At 39.8% G+C, this 18,834-nt stretch overlaps 1 protein-coding gene and 1 long non-coding RNA gene across 6 annotated transcripts in view; one reads left to right on the top strand and one right to left on the bottom strand.

Annotated features, from left to right (window-relative positions):
• Window positions 1–14,296, top strand: part of ELOVL6 (ELOVL fatty acid elongase 6) — a 132,105-nt gene extending 117,809 nt beyond the window's left edge. For all 5 annotated transcript variants that reach the window (XM_086407048.1, XM_086407046.1, XM_086407050.1 and 2 more), the window contains one exon: window positions 10,003–14,296. In XM_086407048.1, the coding sequence (XP_086263174.1) occupies window positions 10,003–10,430 (428 nt within the window). In that variant the 3' untranslated portion in view covers window positions 10,431–14,296. The remainder of the gene's footprint in view (window positions 1–10,002) is intronic.
• LOC147371130 (uncharacterized) overlaps window positions 3,664–18,834 on the bottom strand; it is a 43,589-nt gene continuing 28,418 nt past the window's right edge. Inside the window, exon 5 of the long non-coding RNA XR_015165835.1 lies at window positions 3,664–3,791. This is a non-coding gene — a long non-coding RNA (uncharacterized LOC147371130). The remainder of the gene's footprint in view (window positions 3,792–18,834) is intronic.

Genomic DNA, 18,834 nt, shown 5'->3' with positions numbered 1-18,834 from the left:
ATGTTTCCCTAATTTCTGTTGTACAGTAAGGTGATTCTGTTATTCATATACATTCTTTTTCATTATGGCTTATCATAGGGTATTGAATATATTAATAGTTCCCTGTGTTCCAGTAGGACTTTGTTGTTATCCATTCTATATACAATAGTTTGCATCTGCTAATCCCAAACTCACACTTCATGCCTCCCCTGCTTGCCCCCTTGGCACCCTCAGGTCACTTCTCTATGTCTGTGAATCCATTTCTGTTTGGTAAAATTCATTTGTGTCATATGGTAGATTCCACATATAAGTGATATCATATGGTATTTGCCTTTCTTCTTCTGACTTATTTCACTTAGTATGATCATCCCATCCACACTGCTGCATATGGCAGTATTTTATTTTTTATGGCGGAGCCGCATTCCACTGTATGTATGTGCTGCATCTTCTTTATTCATTTGTTGACAGATACTCCAGGTTGCTTCCATGTCTTGGCTATTGAGAATAGTGCTGTTATGAACATAGGGGTTGCATGTATCTTTTTGAATTATAGTTTTGTCTGAATATATGCCCACGAGTGGGATTGCTGGATCATGTGGTAGCTCTGTTTTCAGTTTTTTAAGGAACTTCCATACTGTTCTATAGTGGGTGTAATAACTTACATTCCCACCAACAGTGTAGGAGGATTCTCTTTTCTCCACATCCTCTACAACATTTGTTATTTGTAAACGTTTTAATAATGGACATTCTGGCTGGTGTGAGGGAAGACATCATTGTGGCTTTGATTTGCATTTCTCTAATAATTACTGATGGTTGAGCATCTTTTCATGTGCCTACGGATCATCTGTATGTCTTCTTTGAAGAAATGCCTATTAGGTCTTCTGCCCATTTTTCAACTGGGATGTTTGTTTTTATTCTTGTTGAACTGTATGAACTGTTTGTATATTTTGGAAAGTAAGCTCTTGTTGGTCATGTTATTTACAAATATTTTCTCCCAGTCCATGGGTTGTCTTTTTTTTTTTTTTTTCTTGTGTATGTATTCCTTTGCTGTGCAAAAGCTTGCAAGTTTAATTTAATTAGCTCCTTTAATATCTATTGCCTTGGGAGAATGGCCTTAGAAAATATTGGTAAGATTTACATTAGAGAATGTTTTGCCTATGTTCTCTTCTAAGAGTTTTATGGTGTCATGTCTTATATTTATGTCTTTAAGCCATCTTGAGTTTATTTTTGTGTATGGTAAGAGGGTGTGTCCTAACTGCATTGATTTATTTACATGAAGCTGTCCAACTTTCCTAACATCCCCTGCTGAAGAGACTGTCTTTTTCTTATATACCCTTGCCTCCTTTGTCAAAGATTAACTTGACAATAGGTGTGTGGGTCCTTTAATAAACTTATAATAAGCACCTACCATGGGCCAGACATTTAAAGTGCTGAAATGGAATTGCTACTTTATCAAAAACAGAAATTTATCATATGAATTTTTTATGAACCAGGTCCCCGGGCAGCTATTTTTTAATATTTAGATTAGGACCACTAGCTGCAAAGTTTTACACTAGAGAAGTGTTTTTCAGACTTGGAGCTACAGACAATGCCTAAAAGCCTACAGATGTGTTTTTTAGCAATGTCAAAATTCTGTGAGGACATTTTAATTTTGTATTTTCAGGTATAGATAAAAGATTGTCTACATTTCTCATAGTGATTTTTTTATTTAGAGTCATAGAGTCTGCTATGAGTCAGACTAAAGAGTTATTCAAATTGAGAAATATATCCCTTTGACTTTTAGTTTATTCAGTGTAAGTATCCTTATGAACCGCCTCCCCACCTTTTTGATAAAGAATTGTCTATAGATACATGAATACAGTAAATGTATGAACCTTGATTCCCTCTGCATGCCATCCCTGAACACCTTCACAGTTTCCCCCTCCCTACCCTCAAAAAGTACTTTCTTGCTTGCCTTAATCAGAAAAGGTACCTCTATGCTTCTGGCCTTTAGGCCTCTAATTGCAAAGGACCTACTTCAGTCTTGGCTGCTAGAAATGCATTTCCCTGCCAGGGCTGCTTGTCTGTGTTCTGAGTTTTATCCAGTTGTGTCTGAGGGACTTGAGAATAAAAATAGTTCCTTCTACCTTTTGAAGGAATAATACATGGAAGAGCCACACCAACCCATTCACAGTGGCCATTTTCCTTCAAAGGCGTGAGTCGCTCTGTGCTGTCTGTCCTCCCAGCTTCTACTCTAGGTGGACACCTGAGTTGTAAGGTTAGGATTTGTGGATGAGAACTGCATCACTCAGAGGTATTTGTGCTCTAATCCTCTGTCTTGTTGGAGTGTTGTTGGTTCTGAGGAGGGTAGGGCAGTCAGTCACCTGTCTTAATTAATCTAGGCTCAAACATACTACTCCCTCCTGCCCCAATGTAGACCTTGTAATTAGACACAATTCTGTTCCCTCTTGAGGCCCAAAGGAGCTGTATTCTAGTTCCTTATGCCATTGGCTTGATAATCACTTTGCCTGGAGAAGCCTCATTCACCACAGCAGTTTATAGGCTGCATATCAAACAACCCATTCCTTCACAGTTCAAACAAGGGATTAGAGTGCTGTCAGTGGGCTAAAGAGTTGAAAAATAAATCCTAAACTTGATGCAGCTCTTTAATGAGGGTAGCGTGTGACACCAATTCTTCATGTGGTTTCAGATCCATTATACAGATATTTTCAGTCTTGAGTACCCTTTTCCAATTTTCAAATATGACTTATTCCCTTTCAGATATCCTGGATCTTACTTGATAGCTATCTTGCTAAGGTAAACTGCTTCATCAAAATAGATCCTAAACCAATTCGCCTAGTTTAGTGAACATGTGTGCTTTGGATGGCTTTTTGTTGGTTTGGGAAGTTAAATTCCTTCCCTGTAAAACACTCTAGAAAACCTTGTCGCTACTATTTAATTAAGAAAGCTTTATTCATTTGGATTATTTAGAATTTTTCTTATTTTTTAAGTTCCCGGTTCTGCTTCCAGTTCTCTATTCTGAACTTCCTAATGTATAGCAGAAAGAAAAGGTCTTGAGAGAGAAAAAGAACAGTTCTTCCATGTTCAATACTGAAAACTCTATTTCCCCACTCCCAAAACCTGCCTGCCTACAGTTTTCACTAAAGTAATTTTTTTTTTTTTTATTGTGGCAGAGCATATGTAAAATTGGCCATTTCTAGGTGACAGGGCTGCTGCATAATGGGCATTGGCATTGTTGTGCAGCCATCACACCATCCACCTCCAGAACTTTTATCTTCCCCAACTGAAAACTCTGTGCCCATTAAACACTAACATTCCCCCTTCACTGGATTTTTAATAGCAAGAAGGGCTTTCTGTCTCAGCAGAGAACAATGAGCTCATTTCAGTGAATTCCACAGCTATGGCCTACTAGAACAAGTGAGGGAAAGAAAGCCACCAACCTGCTTTGTGTGCCAAAATCTTTGACTGACTACTGTTTGAATTACATTAAAACCTGCTGAGATTTTGTTTTGTTAAAACTTGGAAACATCTGCTCTGAGTCTAGGTCCTTGCTCGGTTGAGCTCGTCATTGTTTTTGAAACTCTGACTCAGCGGAGCTCCCGCTAACTCTGTGAACAGGGGCGCAGCCATCTGTAACAAACCACACACACAGTGGGCGCTCCATCTCTTGGCGGCTGGGGCTTCCACATGCTCGTGAGCTTCTCCAGAGCTGCACACAGGGCTGCACTTGACAACACATGCACTGCAGGCATAGTTCAGGAGGGACACTTGGATACTGGATCACCGTGATCTGGCTTCAGGCTGGCTCTTGACTGAAAACAGCCAAACCAAAGGTTAGACTATGGTAAAGGACATGAACCAGAGGAAGATCTGGCTTCAGGCTGGCTCTTGACTGAAAATAGCCAAACCAAAGGTTAGACTGTGGTAAAGAACATGAACCTGAGGAAGCTAAAATAGGTGACATGCCCAAAACATTCACAGGTCAGAAGATCCACTGCTTATACTTGGCCAACATTCTTCCCATTATGCCCGCAGGACCTTTGACCAAGAAAGATTGGTTGGCTGACACTGCATTCACAGTCTCAATATCTTTTGTTTGCATTTCTCGGTCACTCTGTAGCTGTTGAGAGGCCTGGATGTGGAATGCTATCAGCATGATTGGCTCACAGCAAATTAAATGAGTTATTGTGTGGTTTTTCCCAGAGGAAAAATAATTCATAATTCCCAGAGCTGCATGACTGGTGTGTCTCAGCTGTGATATCAGAAGAACCGTGAGAGGTCTCAGGGCATCCTTTCTAGAACCTCACTCAAGGGAAACTCCCCTTCTCTGCATTGGTGGCCTTCCTGGAAGCAGTAACTTTGATATGGAATTGGAGTGCTACTCCTGAGAGATTCAGGGCCATTACTGGAAACTCATCTTCTTTCTCCATCTGATCACCCTGCATAGCTGTTCTGAGAAAAACTGCTATGTGTATCTAAATTAATTTCATTTTGAAGATCTCATGGCATGACCTTTGCCCCCACCTCCCTATGTTAGATAAAAGCACCTAGTATGTCTTCTTATATCAAGCCAGAGACCCCCACTCAGACAGGAAGAACACAATATTATTCCAGATTTGTAGCTTCTATGTTAGCTCATTCTCATGATCTGTGTTTTGTCTCCTACCACTCTTCCCACTCAGACTGTTCTTTAGACAATAAAGTTTTAATATAAAGGTGATGACAGAGGTCAAATTAAATCTAAGGAATTTAAAAGGATAAAATGCTCATTATTTTATGGCAAATAATTATGTTTGAATATTGTACAGGCTTTATTTTAGTTAATACTTAGAGACTCAAAGTCTCAATTACAAATAAATAAATTTGCTTTTAACATACAATTCCTTGGAAATTCTACCTTCTTTCTGCTGTGAACAAAGGCAAGTTGAAATTACCGTGTCTACATTATAGTCCATAGAAGGAAGGGAGGCGCAGAGTAGTAATTACACAGAAATAGTCTTCGACAAGCACACAAAAATAGCCCAGATTAACACAAATAAGTAGACACCAGGTCTCCTAACACTAGTTGTCTCCCTTTAACATACAACTGAGAGTTACTGTCACCATCGATCATTATTAGTCTGTCTGACATTTATAGGTTTAATATGTCAAACATCTCACAATAGAGAAGACTTCAAAGAAAATTTTATAAAAGGTTCAGAAATGCAGCAGCTGGAAACTTCCTTTCTGTTCTAAACAAATAAGTAATAATGTCGGAGTTTGCTTTTTCTTTTTTTTTTTCATTTTCCTTAGGTAGTAACTGACTATATGTTTTCTTGAAGAATAGCTGATTTACAATCTTGTTAATTCCAGGTGTACAGCAAAGTGATTCAGATTTTTTGTTTTTAAAATATTTTCCATTATAGTTTATTACAAGACATTGAATACAGTTTTCCATGCTATATAGTGAATCTTTGTTTATCTGTTTTATATATAATAGCATGTGTATCTGTTAATCCCATTGCTGTTATTGTTCAGTCACCAAGTTGTGTTCGACTCTCTGTGACCCCATGAACTGCTTCCGATCAGGTGGCCAAAATAGAGCTTCAGTTTCAACATCAGTCCTTCCAATGAATATTCAAGGCTGATTTCCTTTAGGATTGACTGGTTTGATCTCCTTGCTATCCAGGGGACTCTCAAGAGTTTTTTCCAGCATCGCACTTCAAAAGCATCAATTCTTCAGTGCTCACCCTTCTTTATGGTCCAGCTCTTATATCCATACATGACTACTGGAAAAACCATAGCTTTGACTATATGGACCTTTGCTGGCAAAGTGATGTCTCTGCTTTTCAATACATTGTCTAGGTTGGTCATAGCTTTCTTCTAAGAAGCAAATGTCTTTTAATTTCATGGCTGCAGTAATCAACCGCAGGATTTTGGAGCCCAAGAAAATAAAATCTGACACTGTTTCCACTTTGTCCCCATCTATTTGCCACGAAGTGATGGGACCAGATGCCATGATCTTAGTTTTTTGAATGTTAAGTTTTAAGCTAGCTTTTTCACTATCGTCTTTCACCTTCATCTAGAGACTCTGTAGTTCCTCTTTGCTTTCTATCATCTGCATATCTGAAATTATTGATATCTCCTGGCAATCTTGATTCCACTTGTGATTCATCTACCCTAGCATGATGTACTCTGCATATAAGTTAAATAAGCAGGGTGACAATATATAGCCTTAAGTTACTCTTCCCAATTTTGAACCAGTCCATTGTTCCATGTATAACATTAACTGTTGCTTCTTTTCCTGCATATAGGTTTCTCAGAAGGTAGGTAAAATAGTTGGGTATTCCCATCTCTAAGAATTTTCCACAGTTTGTTGTGATCAAGACAGTCAAAGGCTTTAGCATGGTCAACGAAGCAGAAGTAGATGAGATTTTTTGGAATTCCCTTGATTTTGCTATGATCCAGCAGATGTTGGCAATTTGATCTCTGGTTCCTCTGCCTTTTCTAAATCTAGCTTGTACATCTGGAAGGTCTTGGTTCACATACTGTTGAAGCCTAGCTTGAAGAGTTTTGAGCTTTACCTTGCTAGCATGTGAAATGAGTGCAATTGTGTGGTAATTTGAAATTCTTTGGCATTGCCCTTCTTTGGGATTGGAATGAAAACTAACCTTTTCCAGTCCTGTGGCCACTGCTGAATTTTACAGATTTGCTGGCATATTGAGTAGAGCACTTTTACAGCATCATCTTTTAGAATTTGAAATAGCTCAGCTGGAATTCCATCACCTCCACTAGCTTTGTTTGTAGTAGTGCTTCCTAAGGCCGACTTGACTTCACGCTCCAGGTGAGTGACCACACCATCATGATTATCCTGGTCATTAATTGTCATTTTTGTACAGTTCTGTGTATTTTTGCCACTTCTTCTTAATCTCTTCTTCTTCTGTTAGGTCCTTGCTGTTTCTCTCCTTAATTGTGCCCATCTTTGTATGAAATGTTCCCTTGGTATCTCTAATCTCCCATTCTAATATTTTCCTTTATTTCTTTGCATTGATCACTCAGGCTTTCTTATCTCTCCTTGCTTTTCTTTGGAACTCTGCATTCAGTTGGCTATATCTTTTGCTTTCTCATTTGCCTTTAGCTTCTCTTCTTTTCTCAGCTATTTGTAAGGCCTCCTCAGACTACCACTTTGTCTTCTTGCATATCTTTTTTTTGAGGATGGTTTTGGTCACCACCTCCTGTACAATGTTACAAAGCTCTGTCCATAGTTCTTCAGGCATTCTGTCTACCAGATCTAATTTGATCTCTGGTTCCTCTGTCTTTTCTAAATGCAGCTTGTACATCTGGAAGTTCTTGGGTCATGAACTGCTATAGCCTAGCTTGAAGGATTTTGAGCGCATAATCTGCCAACATGTGAAATGAGTGCAATTGTATGCTTATTTGAACATTGTTTGGCGTTGCCTTTCTTTGGGATTGGAATGAAACTCCTAATTTCTCCCATGCCCTGCTCCCACTTTTCCCTTTGGTGACCATAAGTTTGTTTTCTATGTTTGTGAGTCTGTTTTGTAAATGAATTCATTTGCATATATTTTAGAGTCTACGTATAAGTGATATCATTATAATGTTTGTCTTTGACTTCACTTATGATATTCTCTAAGTCCATTCATGTTGTTGCAAATGGCAGTATTTCTTTTTTATGGCTAAGTAATATTCCTTCATGTGTGTGTTTAGTAGTTGTTGTTTAGTAGTTAAGTCCTGTCCAACTCTTTGTGACCCCCATGGACTGTAGCCCACCAGGCTCCTCTGTCCATGGGATTTCCCAGACAAGAATACTGGCATGGGTTGCCGTATCACATTTTTATCCATTCATCTGTTGATGGACACTTATGTTGTTTATCATGCTTGTATGAACATTGGTAGCCAAAATAGCTCAGATGAGAGAGTTAGACCAAAGAAACATTAGTCTTTTTCTTCAAGGGGTTAATGTGACTGAGATTTTGGATAATCCTGTAAAGCATTTTCAGAGTTAATTGCAGAAGAAAGTGTCATTCTCAGTTTTTTATCACTTGATTCATTGCTACCAAAATAATACCTATTATCCTCCAGTAAATACAGAAGATAATTTTTGTTCTTTTTCTGTTTTTGTCTTTTAACTTTTCAAAATTTATGTTAGAGTACAGTTGATTTACAATGTTGTTAGTTTCAGGTACACAGCAATGATTCACTTATAAATATATATATACTCATTCTTTTTCAGATTCTTTTCCCATATAGATTATTAGAGGATTGAGTAGATTTCCCTGTGCTATACAGTAGGCCCTTGTTGATTATCTAAATGCCTAATTTATCCCTCCCCCACCCTTTGGAAACCATAAGTTTATTTTTTGAAGTCTGTTCTGCAAATAAGTTCATTTGTATCATTTTTAGATTCCGCATATAAGGGATATTGTGTGATATTTGTCTTCCTCTGACTTATTTCACTTAGTATGATAATCTCTCATCCGTTGCTTCAAATGGCATTATTTCACTCGTTTTTTATGACTAGTGTTCATTGTATATATGCACCACATCTTTTCCATTCCTCTCGTGATGGACATTTACATTCCTTCCGTGTTTAGCGTTTGTAAGTAGTGCTGCAGTGAACATTAGGGTGCATGTATCTTTTCAAGTTATGGTTTTCTCTGGATAGATGCCCAGGAGTGGGACTGCTGGATCATAGGATAGTTCTATTTTTCATTTTTTAAGGACCCTCCATACTGTTCTCCACGGTGGCTGTACCAATTTACATTTCTACCAACAGTGCAGGTTGCTTCCCTTTTCTCCACACCCTCTCCAGGATTTATTGTTTCTAGACTTAAAAAAAAAAAATGTATTGGAGTATAGTTGATTTACAGTGCTGTGTTAGTTTCAGGTATACAGCAAAGTGAATCGGTTGTATATAGGCCATTATAGAGTATTGAGTAGAGTTCCCTGTGCTCTACAGCAGGTTCTGAGTTATCTATTTTCTATACTGTAGTGTATATAAGTCAACCCCGGTCTCCCAGTTTATCCCTCCCCTTCTTTAGCCCCTAGTAACCATACATACCATAACCTAGTTTTCTACATCTGTGATTCTACTTCTGTTTTGTAAATAAGTTCCATATACACACTGGAATATTACTCAGTCATTAAAAAATTACAAAATATTGATATTTGCAGCAACATGAATAGATCGAGATTGTCATAGTGAGTGAAATAAGTCAGACACAGAAAGACAAACATTATATAATATTACTTATATGTAAATAGCCTAAAAAGGTATTTTTGGTAGACTTTTTGATAACGGCCTTTCTGACTGGTGTGATGTCTTTGTCTTTGGATATGGAGTATCTTTTCTGTCAACAGTTGGTCAGTAGTTACTTGTGATTTTGATGTTTTTGTGAGAAGAGGTAAGCTCAAGTCCTACTCCGCTATTTTGTCTCTTACCCAGGAATAGCCTTTTGTTTAAATTTTACTTTTCTAATTTCCATATGTCAAGGCTTCACATTTTATAGGGAACCTACAAAGATATGTTTTTAAAGAGTACTTTTGTCGTGTACCAAAGAAAGGTGGTTTTATTACTCCAGAGTGGCCTAAGAACATTTTACTGGGCACTTGAATTCAAATTTGTTTCTCTTGATTAATGAATATCACTTGACTCTCTTCCAGGTGATATTTCCTAAAATGCACAGCCTCATTGGAAATGGACAATATACTTCTAGTGTCCCTTCCAAATCAAAAATACGATTGTGTGCAAAACACCTTTCTGACAGTAACATTTATGGAGTGCTTACCATGTGCCTGTTTTGTATCCTATTTAATCCTCAAATAATTCCAACCTATTATCTCCATATTACAGATGAGGAAACTAGAAAGTAGGATGAATAACCTGCCAGGGTCACCGAGCTAGTAAATATCCGTCCACAAGTCTAACCCAAATCCATCTCATTCTGAGGTACAAGTTCATTCACCTTCTTGATACGGAGTATAGTCAGGGGGCTCACGTCCATTTCTGTTTGTGTCTTCCAGGAGATACAATATTCATTATTCTGAGGAAGCAGAAGCTGATCTTCCTGCACTGGTACCACCACATCACTGTGCTTCTGTACTCCTGGTACTCCTACAAGGACATGGTTGCTGGGGGTGGTTGGTTTATGACTATGAACTATAGCGTGCACTCTGTGATGTACTCTTACTATGCCTTGCGAGCAGCAGGTTTCCGAGTCTCCCGGAAGTTCGCCATGTTCATCACGTTGTCCCAGATCATTCAGATGCTGATAGGCTGTGTCATTAATTACCTGGTCTTCCAGTGGATGCAGCATGACCAGTGTTACTCTCACTTTCAGAACATCTTCTGGTCCTCACTCATGTACCTCAGCTACTTCGTGCTCTTCTGCCACTTCTTCTTTGAGGCCTACATCGGCAGCAAGATGAGGAAAGCAACGAAGGCTGACTAGTGTCGGAACTGAGGAGGAAGCCGTAGCTCAGGGTCATCAAGAAAAATAACAGACAAAAGAAAATGGCACAAGGAATCACATATGGTGCAGCTAAAACAAAACAAGACATATGAGCAAACACACAACCCAAGGCAGCTTAGGGATAATTAGGTTGACTTAACCCAGTAAGTTAGTGATCCTTTTCCGGTGAGGACTCACTGAGTACACCTCCATCTCAAAGGACTGCTGCTGGAAGACCCCATTCCCTCTTTATCTGTCAACTCTAGGACAAATGAGAACAAAGTGGGCCAGAGGCAGAGAGAAGGCCAACAAGCTATTAACAGTATATGGAAAAAATGAATTTACTGTTATATTTCTCTAAGGATCAAAGAAGTTTACTTAAAAACCATGTGAGCACATACATACAATCCTTTATAATCTTTTTTGACACTAAACTGGAGCCAACAGAAAAGGTAAAAATGGAAGCGATGCAGGGTGTATACCTAGAGTAATGCTTTTGCAAAACTTTTTCAGAAAGGTTACGGGTTGTAGCCCCCGTGAGAAAAGATGTCTTAATCACCTCCTGAGAAAACAGATGATAAACTACATTTCAACTAAGAGAAAGACTCGTCCCCCTTCATAGCACAGCCTCGGTCTAGTGAGTTCACCATAACAAAACGGGGCACAATATTTTCCCAGGGTTCTCCCTGGGAGGAAGGAAACAGTGCCGCCCAACTCTTGAAAGGGCAGCTCCGATCTCAGTATTTCTGATAGTTTTATTTCTACCCCTAAATGGGGTAGGACACAGCATCCTTTGTTCAGTTGCCTTGGGCTTTCAAACAGAAGAATAAATATAGAATAGAAAACAGACAACTCAACCAAATTATTTGAAAAATAGACTCTCTTACCCATAAAAAGTTGCAGCCCTACACCGAAGTTCTTGAGCTGGGAAAGAGGAATGAGCTGAAGATCAATATAAGACACAATAAGTACACCCCTCCATAGTTGACTCCACATATAACTTTCCAAATGAAACCCTGTGGTACAGCCCATATTGTCTATATTTTTGTGAGTTTCACAAAGCAACCCACAGGGCTGTCCTTGATCTTGGGTGAACACTGTGTTTCTGTATCATCTGCCTTTGCTCCCTAAAGCAATGCAGAGGTGTTTAAAGTGCCCTCTGCTGGTCAAGCGGAGATACTTTGACAAACACACTTCATGGCAAGTTGAGCTGAACAGTGGACACACAAACGGCCCCCTCCGAGACTTATTCTTCAAATTTTAAATGATATAAAATAATTCACCATATTTTTGGCCAAATCAGAAGACATTCTTCCTACTTTTGAGTCAGCTTCAAAAATTTTTTGAAAAGGGACTTACGCTCTGGAATTCAGAAAATCAACTTATTAAGAGCCATATTCTTTTAAAAAAAGCTAGATACTATAATATCTGTAATATTTCAGTCCTTTACAAGCCAAATAAATGTGTAAACGTTCCTGCATTTCAAAGAAGCAATTATGTCAAGTTGTTCAATGTGATATAATAGTATTCTAATTGGTTATATAGCTTAATGATTAGACAAACTAGGTAAAAATTAGGGGCTACTACACTGCATAGATTAGACATGCATAACCACACATATATACACACAGATGTGAAGTCCACCAAACTTAAAAGCCCAAATAAATAGAAACATGTTTTCTGGCTAGCAGAAAAAGAAGCTGTTTAGCTTTCTTGCTTTGAGTGTGTACAGAAAAGGGATTTTTCAAATTATTTTTATATTATTTTAGCTTTAATTGTGCTGTCATTTATGAAACAGAGCTGCTCTGCTTCTCTGTCAGAGATGACAAGGGCTTTCTCAGCATCTCGTCTATGTGTGGAATTAAAAAGAATAAAGTTTTATTCCATTCTGTGTGAATGGTCTGAACCATGAACAGAGAATCCGTGCAAACCAAGTCATGACTGACGGGATGGAGGGTGGGCTGTATGCAGGGAAGGGAAGCTGTTATGTCTGTGTTAAATTATTGTGAACAATCTATGACGTCTTGACATGGGTTTATAGATGCATTGATCGAAGAATGTATTCTTAGGGCAAAAACTGACATGGACTGAAAAGACAAGTCCTGCTATAACAACTAATAGATTATTAGGATGCAAACAATGTTATTTTGAGCTTTGAAAATACATGATACTGTGCAATAAGCTTTTTTTTCTTATAAGAGAAAATGAGCAGAATAATGAGGAAAAGGCCAAATAACAGTTGACTTGAATTTAACTGAAGGACAGTTAGAGCTTATTTCGTTAATTTAATTTAATGATTTAATCCATTGATTTATCAGTGATCCTTTAATGCAGGTTAGAATAAGGAAATAATCATAGACCTTAAACAGACTCCGATGCTTCCAAAGCACTTTCATCTTGGTACAGGTTCATACTTGTGTCTACTTATGAGATAATTTAGAAATTTTGTTTACAGGTTGAATGTCTAATAAATAGTTTTAAAATTAGCTAAATATATCTAAAGGCATTTCCGATGTTTATCATGGGAGGGGGAAAAGAATCACACCTTTAAAAAAATTGAAATTCTGGTATTACAGGTTCAGTACACTGTTTTTAACATCTCAGCTTAAGTGATTAATTCTATTAATATATGAGGCAGGACCACTACCCCATGGCAAATTGAAGCCTATCGGAGAATTGACTGCCACATAGATAATCCTGCTGTCATTTAACATTCCAGAAAAACTTGGGCAGGCAAGTTTTTATAGCTGCCCCACTATGCTGCAATAGATTTCCTTTCTCTTGAAGATTTTCCACTGCACTTCAATTCCAGTATCGTGAAAACATTCCTGGATTGAAAAAGTTTTTTAAACCAAATCTTCATTTCAGACATAAATCATGCAATTTGATACACAAGGTCTGAGCATCAACCCAAGTCTATGAGTTTGCAGTGAAAAACATTCTAATGAGAAATGCTCTGTTCACAGATCAGGAGGTTTGATCTGGACCTTCTAGTTTGCTCATGAGAACAGAGCCACTACTATATTCAAAAATCAGGTATTGAGGTGATTATTCCAGTTAATTTACTCCCATCCTTCTAACTGTCTGTTCCCTTCTCCAGGGGATCTTCCCGACCCAGGGATCAAACCCGCATCTCCCACATTTCAGGCAGATTGTTTACCATCTGAGCCACCAGGGAAAACCTTCTAATCATACACTGCTATAGACACGAGGGGACAGGGACAATACATTCATATATGTTGCTGATGGGGAAAGAAAAAATTATAGCCCCTATCATTTCTATTAATGTGGCTCTGAGTCTGGAACTTTACTGAGGGGGTTTTTGCAGAACAGGATGGAAGAACACTTCTAGGAAAGAGACTCACAGAAAAAAAGTATTTTTTTAAAAAAATCAGCTGTGTTATCATCATAAGATAAAAACTGTCACATTAAGAACAACAAAGCACCTGGAGTAAACTACACTGGAATAGAATATTCCACAAGTCTGGTCTGGTTCCAGACTGCTGGGTTACCAGGGAGAAATAAGCTCAGGTTGCTATCTATTATGAGAGAACAGCCTTTCTTCAGACGCAATTAGGCTCCAGCACACTCCCCCCACCCGAGTTTGGTTAATGAATCTTCAACATAGTTGTTGGGTTGGTCATGTGCTGACTCAAGAGGGCTGTTAGGAGAGTGGAGATGGTCAGACCACCTCCCTGAGTTCAGTGCTTTGAGCTGTGTGTGCATGGTCTGTGCCTGTCTCTTAGACACTTCTTTCCCTGAAAATGTTTCCATCCTGAAAAGTACAATTGTGTGAGAGCTTTATGATGAAAGTCTAGTGGTCCGATCTTTTTGTTTTCAATAATAAATATTTTGCTATCAATTCAGGATGGTAGTAGAGCCTATTTTCGTGCTGTGAGTTATTGTCTCCTGTAACGTGGTATTCTGTCCTTTTTCTAGCTGTATACAGGAACCAATTCTTTGTGCCTCAGACCCATCACCAACCAAAAGAGATTTTGATAAGAATGCACCACAGGGTTTTGGCCTCTGTTGCATACACATTAAAGTGAGAGCTGATAAAGCAATGATACTGTATTTTGTGCTGACAATCAGGATGAAGTGGTAGGTCCCAGTCTTGCAGTGAACCAACAGCCTCTGTATGCTGGTACCCAGTACTTAAGCAAAAAAAAGAATCATTGTAGTTCTAGCATTTTCTTGAATGCCAGTTGTAACATGCCAATTATAAACATCTTTGAGCCATATGGCAAAACCCATAGCTAAAGAGACCAGTTAGGTACCCCTGTGCAGAGCATCAAAGACTATTCACAGGCCTGTTGAATCACCAAGTTACTTGCTTCATCCTCAGATACTTTGAAAATTCAGGGCTCACAGAGAGGGAAAAATAGGCCCCAGGTCTCCCTTCCTCCTGAATTATTCTACTTTAAAAAAAGTGAAACAAGTTATTCTAGCACTAAAGAAACAGACAGTGGGAACCTATCTGTGGTGGAGTTCAGGGGGGCTGGGGAAGTCTTAAGAATGGCAGTTTAATTTCATGTTGGGCAAGTAAAAGTCTTCACATCAGATGCACTTCATAGAAATTCAAACACGAAACTACATTGTAGTAAACAGTTCCTGAAGCAACTGGTTAAAGAAACTGGTTGCATAAATCACAGGCCATTTTTGCAACATATTTAAGCCAGGATTTCAAGGTCCCGACTCATGCTGGTATTGAACACTGTCATTCTCTCAATGCTTGGTGTCTCTGGAGACGTTTTCCCAGAAGACAGAACCCTAGACTGCTCCAGAAGTAGCCTCATAGTGCTGCCCAAGCCTGTCAATTCAAACGGGTCTGCTCTCTGGGCATGCTCTCTGGGCATGTTCAGGCAGGAGGTTGCTTACTGCTACCTGGAGAACCACTGGAAGATTCTGCTTCTTAGAGGACCCAGTGCCTCTATTCAACTAAAAGACCACCCATATACGCCTCACAGAGCAAATCACAGCAATGTTGGAAGTGTCATTTTCAAGTGCTGATTTCACGACATTAAAAGAAATATTTTTTTTCTGGTATATTAAAAATAAAATCATAACTTTTGATTTAAAAGCGAACTGTTTCTGGTTTCTTTTCTTTCTTTCTTCTGAGCAGTGCAAAGGAGGCATCCATAAGGGCTACTTAGAAATCTCAGAAAGGCCTTCCAGTGTGCTCGTGGAACACAGGAAAGTCACTGAAACTCCCCAGTCCTCAAGCAGAGCCCAGGAATGATGTGGGTGCCAAATACTTCTGATCAAAACCCCACAGGTGTCCAGCCCTCCCATAGTGTTTCAAGGGTGAAACACAGCACATTCTCCAGAACTGACACGTCAGGGCAGTCCTCGTGGGGCAGGTAGCCTAAGTTGGATCCCTGTTTAACAGGTTGAGAAAAATGTGTTCGTTAGATCAAATGTCACCGAAGTAGAAGGAACAAGATGTGAACATAATCTCCTGAAAGAAGTATAAATGAGTGAAATTCCGAGGCTCAGCCCTGAACTAGGAAGCACGGTGCCATGTCACTGGACAAAGAGTTGCAGAACAAAATGTGTTGGAAACAGGAAATGTAGCACCTACCTCCCAGGAAGGGCGGTACATCACTTACACACCCGTGACTAGCAAGGGGGGCACAGGCGTCTGCTCCCTGCTCCTACAACTTGCCCTTCAACTCCTAACATTTTTGTATGATCTGTTGTATATGTTTCAGGCTACACGTTCATGTTTTTCTCTACAATGTGTACAATAGCAATGTCCCTATAGCATTTATATTTAAAACTAAGAACCTGTTACTTGTGAAGGTTCTGTATAGCTAGATTGCTATAAACACGCCTCACTTTTCACATCATCTCAGAATAAGACAAAACTTCCCATTTGTAACTCATTTAATGTATGTTCTTAACTCAGGTCAAAATGGGTGAATGGGGAGGGGGAGACCTATACTGCACAGAAAGTCATTTTTATTAACAACAACAACAACAAAAAATAGTGTGTATAAAGGAAAAGCAGAAGCAAACCTTAGAAGTGTTTCTCTTTTTCATAGCAGTCTCAGAACCCCAATGATTGTGCCATCAGGTAGCTTCTGGTAGAAACACAGTCTCGTATAATAGTATACAAGCTTCAGAAATGAATATGGCACACATGAAAACATGAGCATTTTATATCACTATCTAGCAAAAATGCTGTACTTATGATACTTCAAGACCAAGAATATGCTATAGCAGGCTTCCTAGGGATGGAAAAATAAGAATAGGGTCAGAATACAGTATTTCAGCAACATGACCACTCTTGGTTGTTTCTGCAATATGAATGAAATTAATTGGATCCATAATAAGGTATCATTAAATGCATGGTCAACACAAAATAATTAAAAGGGCTCCCCACTGGTTGGTCTGTTGCTGATGAATCTCCAGGCCTCGTTGATCTGGGGCAAGGTTTCATTTATTGCCAAACACCTGTCCTGAGACTAAACAGGGAGGTCTTGCTGAGAAGCACTGGTGACCACAGGGGTTTCCATTGTGCGGGGAGAGGTGGGCTGCACCAAGTGACCCCAGCCCTCACAAAACTGTACACTCAGACATACACAGAATCATTCATATGCTCTCCCCCTTAGTGTGTGATATCTGCACCCTCATGTCACCATAAAGGGCTCCAGGCAAGATTAAGAAGCTCTGGATTAGATCAGGTGAAATTCACCAACCCAGTTCACTCTGTAACCTTTGACATTTCCTTCTGCTTTTCATTCTTTACCTATGTGATAGTTGAAGGATGTAACCATTAGTATTACACCTTACTTATATATGGCTCCTCTGTCCAGGGGGGTCTCCAGGCAAGAATACTGGAGTAGGTTGCCATTCCCTTCCCCAGGGGATCTTCCCGACCCAGGAATCGAACCCAGGTCTCTGCACTGCAGGCAGATTCTTTACCATATGAGCCACCAGGGGAAATATATGCATTATAGAAGATGTATTTATATGGAAAAGATAACATACATAGGTTCTCAGAAAACAACACAGCATCCTCAGGGTTAAACCCATGGGGCAGCCCCTCCTGACACAACCCCTGCCATCTCACTACTGGATTCTGCAATCTTTGGTGTTTTCAGCCCCCCAGGGTAAAAGCCCTGAGCTACAGGCTGGGGTTTCATACACAGCTTCCTTTTCTATTGACTACACTAATTCATTTCATACTAGAGGGAAAAACTGCCCCCCTGGGTATTGCTCTGCTATTATTTATTTATGAAAACTCTACTGGCTGTTTCTGCAGGCAGCCAATCTCTCTCTACAAAGAGAAGGCAAACAGGTTTGCAATGCTTGCATCACATCTGGCTTGTAACTGTGTGAGTTACTATAAAATACCAGTGCATTTTTGCAAAATGAGCACTTTGTCTCCTAATCAGAAGCAGTTCTTATTTCAACTTGGTTTTAGAATAATCAAATCTATACAACATAAATCTACTGAGCTTCTAAATGGACTTAGGCAGCCAAGGCAACTCATTTGTTTATTTTCACCTAAGCCAAATTTCCCCTGGACCCACTGGCCTGTAAAGGCAAATTGCTGGTTTGTAGCTCCCACTGATGCAGGACCTCTGACTTCCTGCCAAGTCCCTTGCATCTAATTCTAGAAATCGCCAAGGGGAGTCTCACAGCCTCTGTCAGGCATTTCTGCTATGTGGTCACTCCCACCCCACCTCCCTGCCACCCAGGGCCAGCCCAGCTGCTATTGCATCTGTCCACTGGGCCCTGAAACCCCTTGGCCTAGCCAGGTGGAGCGGTTCTCAGAAGGCCTCCACTGCCCCTCAGAGAGACAGGGCACCCTCTGGTCTGCAATGAGACAAGATGCCTCTTTCCCTTGGTTAGATGTGTTTTGTGAGAAAAACCACCCCCTTCTCTACCTAACAGCCAGGCATGCGTCCAGGAACTGAAGAATGGATTTGAGAAATGGCCACTGCACTGAATCAGAATGCCTATTTCCTCTCCTGCCTGGGGCAAAGCTGGCCCTTGGGTTGAGCTCATTGGACCTCCTTTTAGCTGGAGAAGTATTATCCCCAGAAGGCCCTCAGCCCCACTATAAATGGACTCCCGTGGCGACCACCTCTGCTCCCTAGACTTGCCCTGACATCTCTGAGTGTAGCAGAGGACACAGGTGGAGTTCCTTTTCTAGAAGCCTCCCAGGTCTCCTCCAGGCTCCCCTTTATCTGTCCCCACTACAGGTCCAGGCATCTCTGAGATGCACTTAAATTCAGCCTAGGCACCCTGCCAAGTTTGTAAAAATGAAATGCTAAGCACACTGACCAAGGGAACATTTCATGCAAAGATGGGCACAATAAAGGACAGAAATGGTATGGACCTAACAGAAGCAGAAAGACATTAAGAAGAGGTGGCAAGAATACACAGAAGAACT

The sequence above is a fragment of the Bos grunniens genome, chromosome 6, assembly GCF_055505025.1.
Source record: "Bos grunniens cultivar Pamir isolate PY7600 chromosome 6, Bosgru_T2T1.0, whole genome shotgun sequence".
Classification (NCBI taxonomy): Eukaryota; Metazoa; Chordata; class Mammalia; order Artiodactyla; family Bovidae; genus Bos; species Bos grunniens.
The sequence above is the reverse complement of the archived record's forward strand: the minus strand, read 5'-3'. Positions and strand labels throughout refer to the sequence as shown.